We start from the raw sequence: 21,722 nt of genomic DNA on the forward strand, positions 1-21,722 counted from the left end.
GAGAGAGAGAGAGAGAGAGAGAGAGAGAGAGAGAGAGAGAGAGGAAGAGAGCGTAGGATCAGCGCTTGAGCGAAGGAGATGTCGAGAAAGTACGAATATATTCAATTATCGCGATATATCACGTTGTAAATATCGGAAAACGAACCGACTAGAACCCTTCCTTTGGATTCTGTACATAAACTCGGGCGACGAGACGAGGAGAAGAGAGATGAGTATTCAGCTATTTTCTTAGACATTTGTAGCAAAGCCTAAACTGCCTGACCATAATCGTATGTCGAACGAGAGATTAGAGCTTGTAGGTAGGTGTAAGGTTTAACACACAGCCGATTGAGGAATTGAAAATCGGAATGTCTCGTCGCGTGTCGGAACAGCGTTTTCTTCTCAAGTTGCGTTACTTTCATTTCAAAGCGATCTTAACACTTTGATCGTACGTTAATGCGCGCACGTGTCTCTCTTCAATGATTCACGAGCGATGATTCGAGTGGTGTTTGGAAGCTGGATCAATCATCGGAGTATAAACGATGAGCTCTCGAGTGGAGCGAAAAGTGAAGCGATTAATTGCGCGCAGACGAGCGTCGTACACGTGTCAAGTGACGATCAAAGTGTAAAGAGGACCGATCCAGTGCGGCAGTTGTCTTTTTATCGTTTTTGTACTTACAAATTATATCGTGTGTAATTTGTGCATTTAATAGAAAAATTCTAAGCGTAATCATTATACTTCGACGACGATATCGATTCTTTTTAAACGCCAATGTGATTGAATGGCAGAAGAAAAAAAAAAAAGGAAAGCGCACGACTCATCGAGGTAACCGTGTGATTTTGTTGTACATATTGATTCCGATCATCGCTTGAACGTAAGCACGTAACACTTACGCGATCGATGAAGTTGTTGACACCGGGGAGATCGCGATCTCCCGTTTGTACATGATTTTATACTTGCATGACCGATTTTAATGCGAACAACGCGGCAAGCGAGAAAAACCGAATACATATACACACCCACACAAGTGCGTCATACCGTTCTCTCTTTTTCAGACACGCGAAATAACTCCTCCCCTCCCCCTCCCCCCCTCCTCCTCCCCTCTTCACCGTTGTACATACGTAATGTGGGAAAAAGAATATTTTTTCTATACTCTTTCCTTGTGCGCGCGTATGATAGATAATATGCAAAGTGTAATATCGTATTACATGAAAGTTATATCATAATTTAAGGGCTTCTGCCGGATATCATACATTGTATCGCGAACATTTGTAATCAATATACGTCGTTATGTTTTATTTTCACACGTGGCTCACAGTGATTCGCCCTCTCTCGCTCTCTCGCCCACCTTCCTTTCTTCCTCTCTCCCTCTGAAGTCGAATCTCTTCGGCCCGCAATTTTCCCTAATTAAATCAAGAGTCTTAGGCAGTGTTTTGTAGTGTATCTAGATACATTTATTTAATTACAGTAGATGTTTATCTAATTACAGTATCTAGATACTTTTTGTGTATCTTTATCTACTAGTTAGATTATTCATTTCAGTAACTATCTGTAACTAATTTCATCTTACTTTGTACATGTATCTAAAGTGTTAAACTTGCAGTTACTGAAATGAAAAATCTAACTAGTTACAAATAAAGATATACAGAAAGTATCTAGATATTGTAATTAGATACATGAATTTACTGTAATTAGATAAATATATCTACTGTAATTAATAAATGTATCTAGATACATTGGAACACTGGTCTTAGACCACTATTAACATTTGTTATTTGAAACTTGTTTCAAGTAAAATATTTAGATCTAAATTCATAGTTATATGTGTGAATTTTTTTCAGTAGATTCACAATTACAAATAGAATGTCACATATATGATTGAATTGGAGAATTCAGATCCAAGTGTCTCATATCAGAGACAAGTTTTCAATAACGATTGTTAATGCAATGTATACAATTTATTTATTCAAATTAAATTTGAAGTTAGTGTAAACTTTTCAGAATCCCGATTTCTTTTTCTAAAAAAAAGTATGTAAGAGATTTAATTGTTGCCGCTTTTCCGCGATGCTGATTGGTTCTCTCGCTTAGCTCACTTCATGAGGGCTGCGGCTTGCTTCGTGTCATTTGCGCCTGTCAAATTACCAAGCAAATAGCTGTCATCACGTTGGTTAGATCACGAAAAAAAATACAGAAGAAATATGTCTCTCCCTGCCTCTCCCTGTCTCTCCCCGTCTCTCCCCGTCTCTCCCTGTCTTTCCCAATCTCTCTCCATCTCTCCCTGTTTCTCCCTGTCTCTCCTGTCTCTCCCTGTCTCTCCTCGTCTCTCCCCGTCTCTCCCCGTCTCTCCCTGTCTCTCCCTGTCTTTCCCAATCTCTTTCCATCTCTCCCTGTTTCTCCCTGTTTCTCCCTATCTCTCCCTATCTCTCCCTATAATTATTAATTAATTAAAGTATATTTTAATTTAATTTAATTTTTATTTAATTTTTATTTTATATTTTTTATTGTTTCTTATTAGCTATATGAGGCGCGCGTAGCGCGCGCATGTATTGTTCTATAAAAATAGAATGTCGTGTATACGGTTTATTTGGAAAATTCAGACCGAGTCACGCGAAAGAAGTTTGAAGTAACGACTATAGGCGATTTTTGGCGATCGTTTGGTACATGTACCAAGATTGATATTGATAGAGGTGGCATTTTTGGTAGGCATTTTTGCTGCTCTGCACGGGTGGATTCGTCGTGTTTTTAATCTATCCTTTGAGGTTAAGAATTACACCTATAATAATCGCAAGCGGTCCGAAATGAAATCATTGTTAGCGCGCTCACATTTCGAACCGATCGTAAATCTCGATCGTAAGCACTTGGTCTGTTCTTTCGCTCTGTACTGCTGCAATAAGTTAGAGTGAGACAAATATATATTTGTCTCACTCTAATTTATTGCATCAGTCACCGACGAGGTGACTATAAAAGACCGTCGGCCTTACGAGCTTTAGCGACCCCGAGAAATCTGACCGTACATTTTATATTTCACCTTTTTCTTATATCCTATATTCTTATCTGTTATCTACTTACATTGTCTTGTCTCTTTCTACGATCTCTGTCAATACGATTTTTTTTTCTACGTCTGTCAATACGATTTCGACACAATGCTGCATCCAGTTCTATATGTCGATGGTGTACTCTTACGAAAAAAATACGAAAAAACCCTTAATTTTGGGTGTAAACACCCAAAAACTGGGGATCAACACCTAAATTTGAGTGTTAACACCCAAAATTGAGGATTTTTTTGTATTTTTTTCGTAAGGGTAGTCACACGACAGACAGAAGCGTTTTTGTATGAAAAACAGTCGGTATTGTCATCGTTCTTTAATTACCTCTGGGCCCCTCTGGGCCCCTCCGGGCCCTTTGGCGAGTCGAAAATTTACCCAGGGCTGACAGTCTTTAGTAATATCTCGTCGGTGCAGCAGTGCAGAGCAAAAGAACAGACATATTATTAGCGTCGTGAGCATATTTCGGACCGCAGCCATTAACACACATATGTTCTTCTCAGCTGCACTGCTGAACTGATGCAATAAGTTTAAGTGAGACAAGTATACTTTTTCTAACTTATTGCATCAGTTCAGCAGTGCAGCTGAAAAGAACAGACCAATGATTTGCTCGTTCAAATGAAACGCGAAGAGAATTCACGCGAACGTCGACCTCCCCGACGTGTCGTTCTGTCGAATGGAAAGTAAACGTCTACGCCATCGTGATCGGAAGGCTCGAAATTGACGTCTCGTGATCAGGCGAGGATACCGCGCGAGAAGTTCTCGCGGCGGACCGCGCCGATGACCGCTCGACGACAGACCGCGCGCGCGCGTGAAAGGGTCGAAGAGTCTGAGCGCGAGGTCGAGGTTAGGTTAACGCGGGCACGCGATCGACGGAATTCCCAACTTCGAACCGATAACGGAAAGGGTCGAATTTCGTGTTTTGCGACTCGGGCAGCAGAAGCCACGAGGAATTCAACCGGTGGACCGGGGCTACGGTCTCGAAACGACGGAAATTCACGAGAAATGGCGACCACTTACTCGGAGAGCACGTGCGCGCGGAGGGTTGGGTCGGCGGGGCGGCGTGATTGATGGCATCTGCCGAGGGAAAATCCTCCGTCCGGCACCAGGAGTGTACGCGCAGGAGTCAGGCCCCGTGGGGATGGCCGAGCGCGCTCGGCTGATCAACCGAAACGACGAAATTCGACGGGTTTCGTCGACCGGCTACGGGGAGAGCATGTCGGGCCGGCGCGTGACGCGCCGTTCGGCTCGCACGGCGGAAATTCCCGAGGATCGACGATCGGCCAGCAGGTTCGCACGCGGCCGAGCAGGTGGCAGCGCGGCTCGGCCGGAGCGACGGAAATTCCCGAGAGCCGACGGTCCCGTGTCAGGAGCGCACAGCTCGCGAGCTGGTGACACGGACGCGCCCGGTGAAACGACGGAAATTCACGAGTCCCGACGGACGGGTGTCGGGGAAGCACACGGCCGAGCGGGTGGTCGGTCGATAAAAGGCGATTGTATTCGTCACCGCGTGCGCCGGAGAATGAAAAGGCTTTGAAATTCATGTGTCGGTGGCGGGAGATCATGAGTGAGCAGCAGGTGAGTCGAGACACGGGCGGTGTTGTGATTGATGAGAGAGCACTCCGCGGATTTCGAGGCGAGCGGATTTAACACACGCTCGCACGCCGCGCTCGACATCACTCACGGATTCAAATGGTTTCAGAAGGCAGCTGGCATCGGCACGGTCGGCTGACGGTAACGCGCTTTGGTATCAGGAGTTTATGACGGATGGAGAGGTTAGGTCGGCCGCTGCGGCGTCCGCACGCGGCAAATTTCAAAAGAGGTGTGGGACACGGTTTAGACGCTGCGAAGTTGGCAGATCAGACTATCAAAATTAAGGGTCATTACCGTGATTAGGTTAGATTTACTCAGTGTAACTAATAATATGTATACAGGGTGGCGCAAAAGAAACGAACTGGTTTAAAAAATTCATTACTTACTCTAGAGAGAGCAAGACTGCGAGACAGAAAATGGAGGACATTTGCGCGACGTAGGTTTCACAAATAGCTTCAAAAAATTTTCGTAAATTAGACTTCATAATTCCATGTCGAAATGAAAATTTGAAAATATAATTTTTATAAATGTTCGCTTCTTTTCCACTACTCTATATATATATTTAGTAATATAATCAATAATATAAAATATTAAGTAATAATATTTAATAATCTATTTTTTAAGAGACCTAACATATAATATAAAATAAATAATAAAAAATAAGTAATTATAATAATAATAATAATATCAATTAATAACAATAATAATAACATAATTACTGCAACAGATGGTAGCAGTAATGACAGTAATGACAGTAATGAGATCCCAGTTTCACCGTGTCTGAACTATTTTGCAACTAGGTAAGTGTAAATGACCGAAATACAATAAAAACGCGTTTCTTAGTAAAAATAAAACCTCCTCGCTCTCGACTATTCATTATTTATGCAATACAATACAAAGTTCGCACGATGCATTTTACAAAAGATGCGTATTATTAATTAAAATACGTAACAAATGTTACATATGTATATAATCGCTATTTACAAGTTATTACGAAATATATTTACAAGAGTTCTCTCCGTCTATCCTGGAGAACGCGTAGTTACAAATAAACTTGTAACATTAACGCCCGATTTTCACCAAAGACTTAAGCTAGAGTTAAGATTTATTCGACGTTTTAAGACGTTGATGGAAACGAGCCTGAGATAATTAGAGTAAGAAAATATTTTGTTGTGTATGAAATTGATAAGAGTACATATGTTGTTGTGTGTGTGTGAGATAACTATTATAAAGAACTCACGTCAATCTGCGTTGGAAACCGCGTCATTGGGAATGTCCGTAATACTGAAGAAACATTTGGCGACGACAAACGCGAAGTAATATCTTCGTAATCGATACTAATTACAATCATCGATCGACGGAATTGATTGCATACTCCGCTTATTGACTGTATAAAATAAATAAATAAGCTTGCTCGAGACAAGCTGGTGTTGTAAATTCACATAAAGATCATCACTGTTATTTCAATGTTGTGTCCGCTTCGAAGTTTTCTCAAATTTTCCGCTAAAGGCACATGCGCTCGAGCGCGACATTGTTTATCACACATTGATCCGATTGTTTTTCGGGATTTTTTACACCCTTCTCCAGATTCTCCGCCGACAATTCCAGGCAAAAGTTGTCGTAAGCGTACGCGTTCGCGACGATATTCGATTGCTTCTCCTCCGAGATCGACACGAATCTCTGGAGAGTGATATTTTTCGGCTGCGACCACACGTTGGAGAAGATCCTGCTGGTGTCCGATTCGTCGCCGCTCGTCTTGTTGGCGAACTTCATCTCGATGTCGTCCAGACTGCGTCCTCGGGTCTCCGGTAACATCGTCACGGCGAAAGTGGCACCTAGCAGGCCGGCCGCGGCGAATATCCACATCGTGAACTCCAGACCGACGATCGTGTTCAGGTCCGGATACGTCTTGATCGCGACGAACGTCAGCATCTGCCCGATGCTGGTCGTCAAGCCGCCTAAACTTCCACGGAACCTCAGCGGATACAACTCCGAGGTCATCACCCAGGGCAACGTGAGGAAACCGATCATGGACGCGCCCACGTGAGTCCCGATGCACAATAAAGGCACCCACGACGGAAGGAAGGAGCTGAAAATTCGGGGAAGAAATCGTATCGACGGTTAAAGAGATCAAAGAGTGACGGGACAGCGTCAAACGATTCGGCTTGTCGTCAATCGAATGGAGAAAAAACGAAGATCTTATTTTTAGGGAATTGAAATTAAACACAAATTAATAGAATCAAATGGAAGTAGAAATGAGAAACAATAAGAAACAGAAGTTAAAATAGAAATATAAATATCCAATGTAAGAGAAATCATGAAAGTTGAGTGTCAAAAGAGTCGAAGTGGCGAACCTGGAGGAAAGAGCGACTCCCGCGGCCGCGATGGCCATTCCGAATCCGCTGACGAAGGCCAAGGTCTTTCTGCCGATGTTGTTGGCCAGCCCAGCGCCGAGAATCGACGCGAACAACCTGATGACACCTACGCCGACGCTGGCCGCGTATTCGTTGACGTCTATGCCGGTGTCTTTAAGCATATTCACGACGTAAAAGAGGATTACATAGATGCCCGATAGTTGTTGGAGAGCGAAGAAAGCGAGGAGTATCAGGAACGGTTTCCACACGTTGGGCATGTGCAGCGCCCGCAGCAGGCTCTCCTTCTTCTCCTTCCGCTTCAAGTTCGTCTCGCAGAGCTCCTGATATTCCTTGTCGGTGTTGAATCCAGGACCACGTAGCCACAGAAGGGCCTCCTTGGCCTCAGCCGTTCGACCTCTCGCTGCCAGCCAAACCGGGGTTTCTGGCAGCATTCTGCGGAAGAGTCATTTGTCCAGTGACACTCGCGATCATGAAGAGCCGTAAGGGGAGCTGAATATCAATTTCTTACCAGAAATATTCGAGGTATGGAAATCTCGAGATTTTTCACAGGCCATTTGTGGGGGAAAGTCAACGTAATGTATAAAGAAATGTAATTACCGAGTTAACGCGAGCGACAAGATCGCGGGTCCGACGCTGATGGCGGCTGTCCTCTGCCACGTGGTGATAGCACCCAGCGTGTACACCATCAGCACGCCCAACGAGACCAGAATTGGCCCGCAGCTCGCGAGCCAAGCTCTCTGGTCCGGCGCTGCCGTCTGAAACAAACATATAGATAGGCCGAAAGAAAAGAAACATTATTGTAATCTAAAGTTAAAGATTATAGTAATTATATATAAAATCGGACATTAACATATATATTATTTTTCTGTCAATGTTAAAAGGTCTGCAAACCACGTTACGGATGAAAAAAATGATCGTCTTCTTTACAGTAATGAATTTATGGATTTATCACATCCTTCACCTTTCGCTGACCCCAGATTACCCGCGCATCCGCACGTACCTCGCTGACGTAGAGATAAAGTCCGTTGGCCATCCCAGTGCCGATGCCGCTGACGAATCTGCCGGCGTACAACATCGGCACGTTCTTCGATAGCGCGATCAGCAGCCAGCCGGCGACGTGCGGCAGCGTGGCCAGGACGATCGCGAATCTACGGCCGAGGCATTCGGCGCAGAGCCCGGCGACGAGGGCGCCGAGGGGATTCGACACGACGCCGAGGGAAGCGATCCAGGAGGCCTGCGACTGGTCGGCGAAGTCGGTCTCGAAGAGCTTCGGCAACAGGATCGCGCTGTATCCCTGGGACAGTCCCACGGAGATCTGACCCGTGTGCGCCGCCAAGCCCGCGAGCACCTGCGAATTCCGGATAAGCCAATGAAACCTTCACCGTATATGTAGACGTGTGAAGACGCGTCTCACACAACACGTCTCAAGGATGTCCTAAAGACGTCTTACTTCTTTTAAATCTCTCTTATCCCTTGTCCCAGTTGATTATTTTTAAAATAATCGATTGTGGTTGGTCAATTTCTTACGGCTTAAAGATTAAAACAAGGTTAGACGTTTTTAAGGGCTCACTCTATGTAACTTCTAAAAGTTTCTAAAAGAGATTTAAAAAAAGTAAGACGTCTTTAGAATTGTGATTTAAGGGGTTACACCATTCTAGCATCCGAATTTTTTGTGGGCAAACAAAATAATCGAAAATCCGTTTAGAAAGCTTTATTATACATGTTTTAAAATGTATAATCAAAGTTTTATGTTACAATATAACACAAAATGGCGGTGCTAGAGCCTTGTCAACATGAGCGTGTTTTTCGGGACGGGGCTTGCAGTATAAGTGTCGCAAATGTTAATCTAGAACAAAAAATCAACATTTTTCGTTATCTACATACCAATAGCTAAAGAAGTACGTAGGGGATTTTTTAAATATTTATTTTTATAGAAATGACACGCATTTGTAGAAAAAGTTTCATTTTGTACTCTAAACATTTCATCGAAAATTGTTTATAAAATGCGTAATTTTTAATATATCAAAAATTCCCTACGTACTTCTCTAGCTATTGGCATGTAGATGACGGAAAATGTTGGTTTTTTGTTCTAGATCAACATTTGCGACATTTATGCTACAAATCCCGGAGTCTCGTTCCAAAAAACACGCTCATGTCGACAAGGCTCTAGCGCCGCCATATTGTAACACAAAAATTTAATTATACATTTTAAAATATGTACAATAAAGCCTTCCAAACGGATTTTCGATGCATTTCTTTATTTGTCCACAAAAAATTCCCAAAAATACGCTTAATTTTCGGACGAAATTAGAGTGGTGTAATCCCTTAATATCAATTCGACGACGATCTTCTTTCTTGTCACTATAAATTAGTGCAAGTCATTGTAATGGTACATCCTATATCTCTTCCCGCGCGGTTAAGAAAATTATTATTATCATTATAGGGCTAGAAAGTTACTCTAAAAATAATTCGTCATCGTCATCATTATCCTGCAATATTCGTTATGTAGAAAAATATAATCGCGTTAGCGTTATCATTACTGATAGGAGGGAAATAACGGCGTTACCAAACAGAGGTAACTCGTAACGGCGACGACAAGTCCCAAGTAACGTGTTACAACGTAGAGAGAGTGTCAGGAATTATATATTATCGCGTATTAGCCGTGCATTAGATCCCATCGCTCCGCTACTCTTTGCGCTATCGTGCGAAAAATCGCGTGTCGTGCCGGCGGCGGTGCGAAAGGCGGCGAAAGGAGTACGCGGAATGCCATTGCGATCGTGCGCCAACTTCAAAAATCTTGCGGCGTCGCGCGAACGAGCGAAGGACGAGGATCGAGAAGAAGGCCGGGATCTCTACCTCCGCCTCCGCGGACTTATCCATTCATTTATTTGATCGTCTCTCCCCTTCTTCGGCCTCGCACGACGAGGTCTGCTCGTTCCCTTCGGACGATCGCGATTGTTATCCCACGACGAGCGTCTAACGGATCGAGACGTACGGCGGAATCGCGCGAGGAGCAGGAAACGCAGCCTCTCCCTCCCGCTCCTCTCCACCCCGCCGTTTCATTCTCACTTCTTCACCGCATTTCTATTGTATATTATTATCTTATTTTTCTCCGTTTCTCGTGTTATTACACACAATGCGTCCTTCGAGCGTTCCGCGCATTTTATTGTGTAATCCGGCGTCGCCTCTTCCTCGTACCTTCAATCGCCCCCGCCGACGTTCATCGACATTTCATCGAGACACGAGAATTTCAACAGGAATGTCGCGTGCCGCCGTACATTCCGCCTACTCGACTCAATTAAACGCTCTAGGTATTTTTCTTCACGCCGTTTAACATGTATTATATCACATTGTCCGGTTACCGAAGATTATTAGCCGCACACGCACACAAGATAGACGGAGATGCCGGAATTAGACACGGAACAGTGCAGTCGCGCTTAATCGTAAGGTCGTTAATTGCAAAAGCGCCAAGGCGGAATCAAATGCCTTACACCTTTCTTGTCGCCGGCCTGGAGATACTTCCACCAGAGCCTCACTTGGGTGATCATCGTGCAGCTTGGAACGCTCGGCCGGGCAACTGTAAAAACGAATAAGGCGATTAGCGGCAGTAAATGACGTTACGTAAAGGCTGCTCCGATGAATAACGCTTGTCTCTCGCGTCTGTTTATTCACGAAGCCTCGATACACTCTCCAAATTCTCGTAGTGAAAATCCATTCAAGACGAGCGAATGTCTCATTCAAAACGAGCGGGTCGTGCAATTAGCGCGAATTTGTGATACGGTGAAGCGCGTTGAATTCACTTCTCAATTACGAATGAAAATATTCTCTCGATAATTCAGAGTAGGAAATTTAAAAAAATAAGTTAATCTAAAAGTAAATTAATAATAAATTGAAAATAACATGATTGCACTGAGAAAAAAAATTTATTAAATTTCAAAAAAACGTTTGTTCGGATACAACTGTGAACATATTTGTTTAAATTAAGTAATTATTTTCTAAAAATAAATGAAGAAGTTTTAAATATAAATTTCTTTCTTTGATTTCAGGATTTTAATTATTTTCTAAAATTAAATAAAGAAGTTTCATATATAAATTTCTTTCGTTGATTTTTTATATAAGAAGTATAATTATTTAATTTAAACAAATATGTTCGCAGTTATATCCAAGCGTTTTTTTTAAATTTAATGAAGTTTTTCTCAGTATGGCTCTTATATGATTGCACTGAGAAAAAAATTTATTAAATTTTAAAAAACGTTTGTTCGGATACAACTGTGAACATATTTGTTTAAATTAAGTAATTATTTTCTAAAAATAAATGAAGAAGTTTGAAATGAAGAACTGTGAACATATTTGTTTAAATTAAGTAATTATTGTCTAAAAATAAATGAAAAAGTTTTAAATATAAATTTCTCTCTCTCTTTGATTTCAGGATTTTTATTATTTTCTAAAATTAAATAAAGAAATAATATTAAGAAATTATATATAAATTTCTTTCTTTGATTTTATATATAAGAAGTGTAATTATTTAATTTAAACGAATATGTTCACAGTTGTATCCAAACAAACGTTTCTTGAAATTTAATACATTTTTTTCTCAGTACATACATAAATAATTGCGCTAGTCAGATTCATTGTTGAATTTGATTGACACAATCAGGCTTTTATGTACAGGTCAACCATTTACCTCGACGCACACATGCACACGGATAATTGCGCGATTCCGATCTGCGCGACGAAAAGCGTTCATTTACCTCGACGTATCGATTATGTCTTATGTAAGGATAACCATCTCCGCGGACGTTTCCATCACGCGATGGAAACACGGAGATATCTCCTCGGACTAACTAATTCCACATTAACGCTCCGTTCATCGCGCGTTTGCACAACTTATCGGCGACCATGCGATCTTAATCTGTTATTCAGCATTCGCTAATGTTCCATTGTCGCTCATGCATGACTCTATGCATGATCAGAGTTTCCTGATTTCGCGACGAATTACAAATTCGGAATCACGCAGGAGAATTTTTGATTTCATGATTTTAATTATTTTCTAAAATTAAATAAAGAAGTTTTAAATATAAATTTCTTTCTTTGATTTCAGGATTTTAATTATTTTCTAAAATTAAATAAAGAAGTTTTAAATATAAATTTCTTTCTTTGATTTCATGATTTTAATTATTTTCTAAAATTAAATAAAGAAGTTTTAAATATAAATTTCTTTCTTTGATTTCATGATTTTAATTATTTTCTAAAATTAAATAAAGAAGTTTTAAATATAAATTTCTTTCTTTGATTTCATGATTTTAATTATTTTCTAAAATTAAATAAAGAAGTTTTAAATATAAATTTCTTTCTTTGATTTCATGATTTTAATTATTTTCTAAAATTAAATAAAGAAGTTTTAAATATAAATTTCTTTCTTTGATTTCATGATTTTAATTATTTTCTAAAATTAAATAAAGAAGTTTTAAATATAAATTTCTTTCTTTGATTTCATGATTTTAATTATTTTCTAAAATTAAATAAAGAAGTTTTAAATATAAATTTCTTTCTTTGATTTCATGATTTTAATTATTTTCTAAAATTAAATAAAGAAGTTTTAAATATAAATTTCTTTCTTTGATTTCATGATTTTAATTATTTTCTAAAATTAAATAAAGAAGTTTTAAATATAAATTTCTTTCTTTGATTTCATGATTTTAATTATTTTCTAAAATTAAATAAAGAAGTTTTAAATATAAATTTCTTTCTTTGATTTCATGATTTTAATTATTTTCTAAAATTAAATAAAGAAATTTTATATATGTAGATAGAGACCGCCGCTTTGGCTACGGGACTTCTTGCCCCCTCCTCTTTCTTTTTCCCTCAATTACTCTCACACGTTTAACGCGATTTAACCCATTAGCGCGGCGCGAAAATTAGAGTCCAATCTTATCTCGTTCTTATATCGCTCGCGCATTCATTCATTCATTACGACGCCTCGCGCAATTTCAGCGCGCGTATCTCGCCTCGCCTCGACTTGCCTCGCGTTTATTTGATAAGATCGACGCCGATTAATAAACGACGTTATAAATCTGCCGGCAAATGTCAGCGTGCAGATTCTCATGCTGTTGGCTGTGTGCGCGCGCCTCGACGCGAGGACGCGTCGGCACGAAGTCGTGAGGTCGCTTTATTAAATTGATCGCGAGTGGATTAAGGGCCTTGAACGACGATTGCCCTTCCCGTTCGTTGTTTCTCCGCTCGATCTCTCGGGCTATCTATCTGCCAGTCGCGGCGACAAAAATAACGGTAACGCGACGGAAAAAAAAAGAGCGAGGAGATATTTTGGTGAACAGGACGATCGTCTTGAAAAAAAAGAAATTCGAAAAGTGGAACAATTTCTTGAAAAGTCCATATTCTGAAATTCAAATATTTAGGATAATCTCTTGATATGCACAACTTGCACTTAGAAAAAATACATGAGAGTTTATTTGCGAGATAAATATGATATAAATATTTAGGGGTTTTGTTCACAGAAATAAACACGATTGGAAAATTAATAAAGACAATTGCATGTTTCCAATACACTGAGAGAAAAATACTTGAAAATTTATTTGTGGGATATAAGGTTTATTTCGCACAGAATAAAGTTTATTTTGCCGATAAATTTTCATAAATAAATTTTCAAATATTTTTTTCTCAATGTATTGTGCCGAATTATTTGGGAGATCCTGATAGCCGAATTTAGAGATTATAATTTTTTGATACTTTTTTTTTTAATAATCTTATTTTATTATTTTATTTCGCCAATAAATTTTCATAAATAAATTTTTAAATATTTTTTCTCAGTGTATTGTGCCGAATTATTTGGAAGATCCGGATAGCCGAATTTCTGATACATTTTTTTCTAATAATCTTCTTGTTTTTAGAATTTTGATTTTCCGGGATAACGTATGCTCACTCTTAGACTTTAGACAGCGCGAGTAACCGCAGCTCAGAAGCCAACATCTGCAAGATGATTACATAGGCGGAATCAGATGTGCGATCGGGCAAAATGATGAATTAAAAATCGCAAATTACGCGCTGCGTATTCTGGTTTCCGGCTTACGAACACGACAAGTGCACATTGCATATCGCGACCGCTGGCGTGCTGTAACGCAATTATACGGATCAAGAATATTCGACGCAGCTTACCAGACAATATCCGTCGTCCATCGTCATATGAATACGCGAAAACTTGGTTAACGAGCACGTATACGAATGTGCGGATTCATGATTTCGAGACTCGCGTATGGCAGCAATCATTTTTGTTTTTACAGTCTCGAAAATAAATCATAATACGTGTGAGTATTAAATATATAACAAATCAGTATATATTCAATTATAATTATGTATCATTACATATTATATAATTATTTATATATATATAATTTCGTTTTAAATAATTACATGGAAAACGGAGGAGGTGGGAAGCACTCTGTGAACGATTTTCCAGATAAAGAGTAGTCACGATTGTGCCGATGAGCGTAAGCGTCTGCCAGTCAACGAACGCTCAGTCGACTGGTATTGTCGACGAGCACAATCACTTTGTAATTATCGAAAGCCGAGACACAGAAACGCGCAAAGCAGTGACGCGCGACGCGGCTGCTAGAGCGCGCGATTTTTCTGCGACTGCAGAGGCGAGAAGCGTTGACGCACACATAAACGCGACATTAATAATACGCCACGCGATTTGTTTACAAGCTCCGGTTATTTTTAACCAACTGAACTTGGGATTGGCCAATAGCTCGGGGAGTGTCGAATAGCGCGCGGCGAGTCATCGGCACGAAATGAGCGTCGACACAATTCGCATAAGACCGACCGCGAGATGCGATAAAAGAGATGTATGTGACAGAGAGTCGTGGAAAAAAAGGAGAGACACGCCACGAAGATCGATGTGAAATCCCACGATCGGAACGCACGTAAAGGCGCGGACTTTCCGGCTGAATTTCAAGTCGAAATTAATCGCGCGCTTTAAGGGGTATTCTGGCTTGAGAAGTCGCAAGAGAAAGGGTATTTTTCCCGAATTTTTTTACAGGGAAACAAAAGTCAAAGAACGTCAAACTTTGCGTATTCTTTTTTCATCTTATTTTACTGTCTAAGTGAGAGGGAAACGTTCTTCTTTTGTATCTTACATATCCTCGTCGTTAGGAGCTCGCAAAAAATGCATACGGACAGTGTAAGCGATTGTATTTCTCTTAGATATCTGAAACGTGCAAGAACGTGAAATTTTCTTATTCAAAAGAAATGTGGCTAATCGTCTGAATTAGAACAGATGTACATTTTTTTTATTAAGACACTAACAACATTCTGAGGAAATAGTAAAATTTTGTAACAGAAAGTAAGACTGCCATTAAGATAAGATAAGATTTTGTCTAAAATGATAATATTGGTTTAATTCTAGTTCAAACGATAGTTATACTTCTGAATAAGAACATTTTTTATTTTTTGCATTTCAGATAGAATCAGAATCACTCGCACCTTCCTATGTGAGCTTTTAGTAACCAGGATATAGCATACGGAAGTAGAGCGTTCATGTCGTTTAGAAAATAAAAATATATTTCTAAAATAAAACATAAAATATATGCAAAATTTGATGTTATCTTGTTTCTCAACAAAAAATGTCAGAAAAGTGCCTTTTTTTGCGACCTTTCGAACGAGGATATTCTCTTAATTAGACACAGAGAATTTGAAAGTTGGAACAACATAAGAAGACGCGTATCGTGGATGTTTGATATAATTTAATTAAAATGCGTAATTCGCGCGACGAAAAGACATTAGTTCAAACACGTCACGATCGCGTCGAAAGGATCTTGAAATATACCTTGCAATTATCAGCTGCACTCTCTCGGCTACACACAGATCGGCAATGGCGAGGATATTATGTTCCTCTCTAACGTTTCAGACAATCCTCGCGCATATCGACATTCGGGACGTCAGCGAGACTTGCTGTCAAGTGAAATCCTGAGGAATTCCCGCGGTCTTCGACGCGGAGACGCTTTGTTTTCTCGTCCACGCGAGAGTTTCAGTCGCGGACGCGAGTCATAGATTGAGGAGGCTCCGTGGCGACGAGAAGGAGAGCCGAGGAGGACACACCACGACGACGATTGCAGGTCGCCCGCGCCAGGAAACGCGCGAAAAGAAGGAACGCCGGAAGTCTGGGCGGAAGATGGAAGAAGCTAGGGAGAAGGCGGCGAGATCGACGATTTTTCCGAGCCGGCTCGGGAATTCCTCGCGTCAGAGCGAATCCTTGCGCTCGTTCCTCCGCTCCGCTTGTCCCGGCCTCTCTTTCGCGACAGGAGGTGCGCGCACGGCGACAGATCGAGAAGCCACCGCCGCGGCTTTTTTCGCACTCGACACTGAGACGATTTTCGTCCGCGCCTTCGCATTTATAGCGCGCGCGGCCGCAGAGCCAGGCGGATCTCCTGCGCGAAACGGCGCGCTTCCCTCGCGAGGCGCCCTTCCGAGGCCTCCGGATAGCTTCCTCCGTGAGCGCACTGAGAGAAAAGACTGGTAACTATAACAAGGATTTAGTTACAGAAATTCGTTGAATCCTTAGTAACTAATACTAAATATGATAATAATTACCAAATATTTAATAGATCGGGAGTATGACGTAATTGCATTTACAGTAACATCAATTAAATAATTTAGTAATAGTTACTTAATGTTAAATATTTAATATGAAATATATTACAGTTATGAACAGATATTTGATAATTGTTATGAAATTGTTGTATCCTATGTAATAAAAGATTCAGTAGGTACGAGTTCTATTTTGTTACCAGTGTAAGTATGTTTTGTTGCAGCACAACGAAAAATTCATTCATTTGCAGCTATTACATCGTTTCAATATCTATTATTACAGATAGTTGGTTGAACCTACCAAAAATTTTGTAACTATTACAAAATCGCTTATTTTGCTCAACTATTCAATAAGTTTTATTTACCAAATATATTCTGGAAGCAAATAAATTTTACTTCTATTAAATAAATAATTTATTTTACAGAGCTAAATTAATTAATAAGTATTGCTATAGCTTTGGCCCGCTATATTTACGTCTACCTTTTAGTAATAGTAACCAAATTTTGATAATATTTACTAAATCCTTCTCTCAGTGCGCGAATTGGAGAATGAGTATTATTCTTAGATGCAGGCCAACTGATTTCCGGCCAATTTACAGTTGACAATTCACGTCGTGTTCCGGAGTGTGGATCCGCAAAATTGTGGATCCCTTATCCAATGCACGGAGAAAAATAATTTGCTGGCCCACAAGGAAAAAACAATTCTGTTGGCGCAACCAAATTTTCGGTTGCTCAAGGACCAGACGAAAATTCGGTTGTAGGAACAGAACAATTCCTTTATGAGGCTTCTGTATAGTCAATTGTTCTCAGTTGCCTCAACTGTTCTGATATCGTTGAATGTTCAGACAAATATTTACGGTTGTGACAACAGAAATATTTTCATAACAGAGATATCGCTTCTGACCACGTAATTTTCAGTTAGTTCCTATTTGGTTACACCAACTGAAATTTTTTTTACGTGCAGCAAATTTTCCGCTGGTCCAGCAAAATCTTTTCGTTATTACATGGACAGCAAAAAGATTTGCTAAGAGTACTAATCACTATTTGCTGAATATAATTTGAATCTACACATTATTTTGCTATAAGAACCATGACGAATTTATATAAGCAGTTGCAGTTTTGCTCCGATAGCAAATAAATTTGCTAAGGAAACATCATTTTGCATCAATAGCAAATTAACGTGATTCATAGGACAAATACACTCAATAAATTTGTTCTATTTTGGCAACGAAACTACTTCTGCTCTGATAGCGAATAATTTGTAAAATTAGTTAATTACGTCAACTAAATTTTTTTGATGTCACGAATATGCAGTAGCAATGACAATTTTGCTAAAAGAGCATTTATTTAATTATTGTTATTTAGCATTATTTTTCTCCATATGCTTATTTTTAACGATAATCTTAGACGACATATTAAATAATATCGTTATCAACAATACGTCGTGGTGCAACTATTATACGTTATCGTAATTATACGTTATTTTGCGCGATATTATACGATACTTGCACCGTTGACCTTAACGTCCGTTATTGTTACGAGCTCCTTTTCTGCAGTAAAAACGATTACGAATTATCACGTTAGTTTTATCGTCATTTTACGCATTCAGAATACATATAGGAACGTGTACGTCTTCAAAACTCAACAATGTAACTGTTGTATAATACATGTGTTGTACATAATTGTACATTATCAAGTAGAAAACCACAACCAACGAATATGTTACATGTAACTTTTTTACTGCTGCATGTTTGCTGAGACGATAACGATAACAACACTAAAAATAATATAATCTCCTTAGCGAGATTTTCTTATATACGGTTTCAAGAGGATTCACTTAAGGGAAAATAGTCTAACAAGGTAAGGTCTCGAGGTGATTCATTTTTGGTTCAAAACTTATGTTGACATATTGTATATGATGTCACTAAAACAGAATGCAAGTTACAGCTCCTATCTTTGCGATATAACAAAATGGCGGTATATTTTTTTTATTTTTTCTGCTACCTTACTGCTGTTTATTAAATAAAAACAGAAAAAATAGAAAAATAAAGAAATGAATAACTAAATAAATACAAAAAAAATTATAAATATAAAAATACAAAAAATTAAAAATATTAAAATACAAAAAAATATTAAAAATAAAAAAAATACAAAAAATTAAAAATATTAAAATATAAAAAAAATTAAAATATAAAAATACAAAAAATTTATTCCCTTGTAAGTACAATATTTCTAAAGTTAAAGGGGTTTTATCTTTTATCCAGTACATGTATTGATTTTAATAGAAATTTCCTCTGAGTTTCTTTAACAGAAATTTTCTCTGGTGAATTTCCTCATTCTGCTTCAAGCATTATTCTTGATTCAAAAGGAAGAAAAAGGTTAGAAAAATATCTGGTAAATTTCCAGTTAATAGCTCACTTTATAAGAGAAAATGTACTCTTTTAATAAAGGTTTTCTCTTAGAAATGGGATTACACGAAACAGAATGTCTTACAAGTAGAATTCCTTTTTTTAAGGGTTAGAATATTTTCTTTTTCGTTAGAAGAAATATATAAGGATTCTGCTGAAGATTATATTTTGTTAGATAGGCAACGTTCTTGAGTCTCTCTCTCTCTCTCTCTCTCTTTCTCTCTCTCTCAGGAATACTTCCACGTGTCGTTTTCGCGACGAGAGGCTCTTCTGCGAATCGCGATAATTACAGCGGAAATTATGAGTAGTGCGCATACATTGGGAGATAAATTAATTTCGTGTCGCAAACAACGGAACTTAACTTCAGCTTCGAACTCAGCGAGACTGCGGCTGTTGGCCGTTGTGTGCGCGTGGGACGCTATTAGTGACGCTAAAAAATTACGATGCCGCGATGCGTCGGACATGGATCATAAATTGAAGTAAATTCGGCAATCAAAAGAGTACATTCTCTCTCATAAAGTGAGCTAATAACTGGAAATTTACCAGATATTTTTCTAACCTTTTTCTTCCTTTTGAATCAAGAAGAATGCTTGAAGCAGAATGAGGAAATCCACCAGAGGAAATTTCTATTAAAGAAACTCATTAGAGGAAGTTTCTATTAAAATCAAGACATACACTATGGATGAAACATAGAACCCTTTTAACTTTAGAAATATTGTACTTACAAGGGAACAGATTTTTTCTGTTTTTCTATTTTAATTTTTTTAAATATTTTTATATAAAAAATAACCGCGGCTCTTATCTCACACGCAGAGAAGGACAAGAACAATGAGCGTCGCGAATAGGAGCGTCATTAGGCGTACTCGCGAGTGACTCAGTTGGCGGGAGCGCCGACTGTGCGTAACGCCAGCCACGGGGCTGAAAAATCACTTAAAGCAGGAACAAAATGTGCAGTTTCATCTCGCAGTTTGCGGTTTCGCGAGATTACGATCTCGGGGCTCTGCCGCCAGATTCATCTCAAAATCGGTTTTCCCGCGGCTTACAAACGCTTTTTTTTCCGCACCGTCACGATACCGATATCCTATTGCCGATGAGTGAAAAGCTAATTCCGACTTCGGCAATAAACAAAGCTCGCGCGTTGCCGAGCAGATTATTCCGGGAAGCAAACATGCTGCGAGCAAGCAAGCAAATTCGATGTTGTCTCACGGCTCTCCTCGACCGGTTTCCGCGTATACCCAGGTAGAACAGAAAGAAGATCACGATAATGTCAAAGTGATGAGTAAATGATCGAGAAGTGAGTATATGACGATTTTTCTGTCGCTTTGACGTTATCGCGATTCACTGTTCCGCGCATCTGACTTTTCACTAGGAAATTATTGTAATCACACTTGAGAATATTTTTCACTACGAAACTCATGTAATCGCTTGGATGTTTTTCCGTATCGTGTACGTATTCGGTAGAGATCGTCGAATTTATTATTCCCGCAGTAATTTATACTGCAAGGTCAGTATAGACCAATTTTACAGAGAACATTGTAAAGTGAAATATCCTGGATAGTATACATTTCTAAAAGATATCTCAAGGTTCTTGGTATCTCCTCAGATAACACATATTGTTTAAAAACGTTTCCGTAACGTTATGCGAATGATTATGAAACGTTACATGCGTTACAAAGCGTGTGTGAAACCAATATTGGGGTCGCGGAATTCTTGATTGATAACGTCAGAAACAAACAAACATATATTTAAAAATTTTGCAAAATATCCTAATATCTAACAATCAACAGATAACTGTACAATTTGACATGACATGCAATTTCTTTTTTCTTTTGTCTTTTTTTGACATTTTTGTAAACTTCAAAAATTCTTTTTCCCAATTTCTTTTTTCTTAGCTTTCTTTTAGTCCAATTTCTTTTTCTCATGATGTTGTCGCGTTAATTTTATCGTGATTCATTGATTATAAGTGTCATAAATTCGCAAGAATTTTGAGCACAAGTTTGATCACAAGACCACAAGATGGCGAGGATTTCCAAAGAACGTCTTAAAAAATACACGGAAAAAAAAGATTTGCTAATATATGGATAACTAAAATTATTAACTGCAGGAGCAAATTTTCTTGCTTTCATAGCAAAGTTATTTAGTTGTGATAGCTGAAAGATTTGCTAACATATATTAGCAAGAAAATATAATTTTCTTCTATATTAGCAAGAAAGCAAGAAAATTTGCTCCTGCAGTTAATATTTTTAGTTATCCATACATTATCAAATCTTTTTTTCCGTGTAGGACATCCTTTCAGATACCTTTTAATAGACTATATATTGTCTGAGAGAATATAAATTATTATATATAAATTAAATCAAATTATTGTATTAACTGCAATGTTTTCTCTGTGGATAATATCTAAATAATAATGGAATCCATAAATTCACCTAAACACTCAAAAGGACCGATTTTGCAGATCGACACGAATCTATATCGTCACTTTCTTCGATTTCAGATAAAAGCACGGGCAAGAAACTGCACCCTCGTGACATCCTTTGATTCGATGCGCGATTTCGACTTCTTTTTTCGAGAAGCGTGGTCGCCGAGGCGGACGATCGCGTTCGACGTCTCGTGAAGTCGCGAAGAACCAACCGCGACGACTACATGACAGGCAGTTGGCGCGCGTTTTATCGGTAAAAGGAGCCATTAGATTATCCGTTCATAACAAGAGACACGG

General features: G+C 39.1%; 1 protein-coding gene and 1 long non-coding RNA gene across 8 annotated transcripts in view; one reads left to right on the forward strand and one right to left on the reverse strand.

Annotated features, from left to right (window-relative positions):
• The first annotated feature begins 3,605 nt into the window (after window positions 1-3,605).
• Window positions 3,606-5,475, forward strand: LOC116844504. The gene is made up of 3 exons (XR_004378089.1): window positions 3,606-4,602; window positions 4,727-4,920; window positions 5,345-5,475. It is a non-coding gene; the product is annotated as an uncharacterized LOC116844504 (long non-coding RNA).
• A 1-nt stretch (window position 5,476) lies between these two features.
• LOC116844500 (facilitated trehalose transporter Tret1-like) overlaps window positions 5,477-21,722 on the reverse strand; it is a 74,673-nt gene continuing 58,427 nt past the window's right edge. For 3 of the 7 annotated variants that reach the window (XM_032816070.1, XM_032816071.1, XM_032816074.1), the window contains 5 exons: window positions 10,484-10,569; window positions 7,993-8,340; window positions 7,590-7,747; window positions 6,972-7,424; window positions 5,477-6,706 (listed from right to left, as the gene is read on the reverse strand). In XM_032816070.1, coding sequence (XP_032671961.1) covers window positions 6,121-6,706; window positions 6,972-7,424; window positions 7,590-7,747; window positions 7,993-8,340; window positions 10,484-10,569 — 1,631 coding nt within the window. In that variant the 3' untranslated portion in view covers window positions 5,477-6,120. Of the gene's footprint in view, window positions 6,707-6,971; window positions 7,425-7,589; window positions 7,748-7,992; window positions 8,341-10,483; window positions 10,570-14,165; window positions 14,368-14,420; window positions 15,731-15,834; window positions 16,358-21,432; window position 21,722 lie in introns of those variants that run through there. The other 4 variants (XM_032816077.1, XM_032816072.1, XM_032816073.1 and 1 more) reach the window with 4 other exon arrangements.

The sequence above is a fragment of the Odontomachus brunneus genome, unplaced genomic scaffold, assembly GCF_010583005.1.
Source record: "Odontomachus brunneus isolate Ranch 3 - 2012 unplaced genomic scaffold, Obru_v1 Obru_scaffold_042, whole genome shotgun sequence".
NCBI lineage: Eukaryota > Metazoa > Arthropoda > Insecta > Hymenoptera > Formicidae > Odontomachus > Odontomachus brunneus.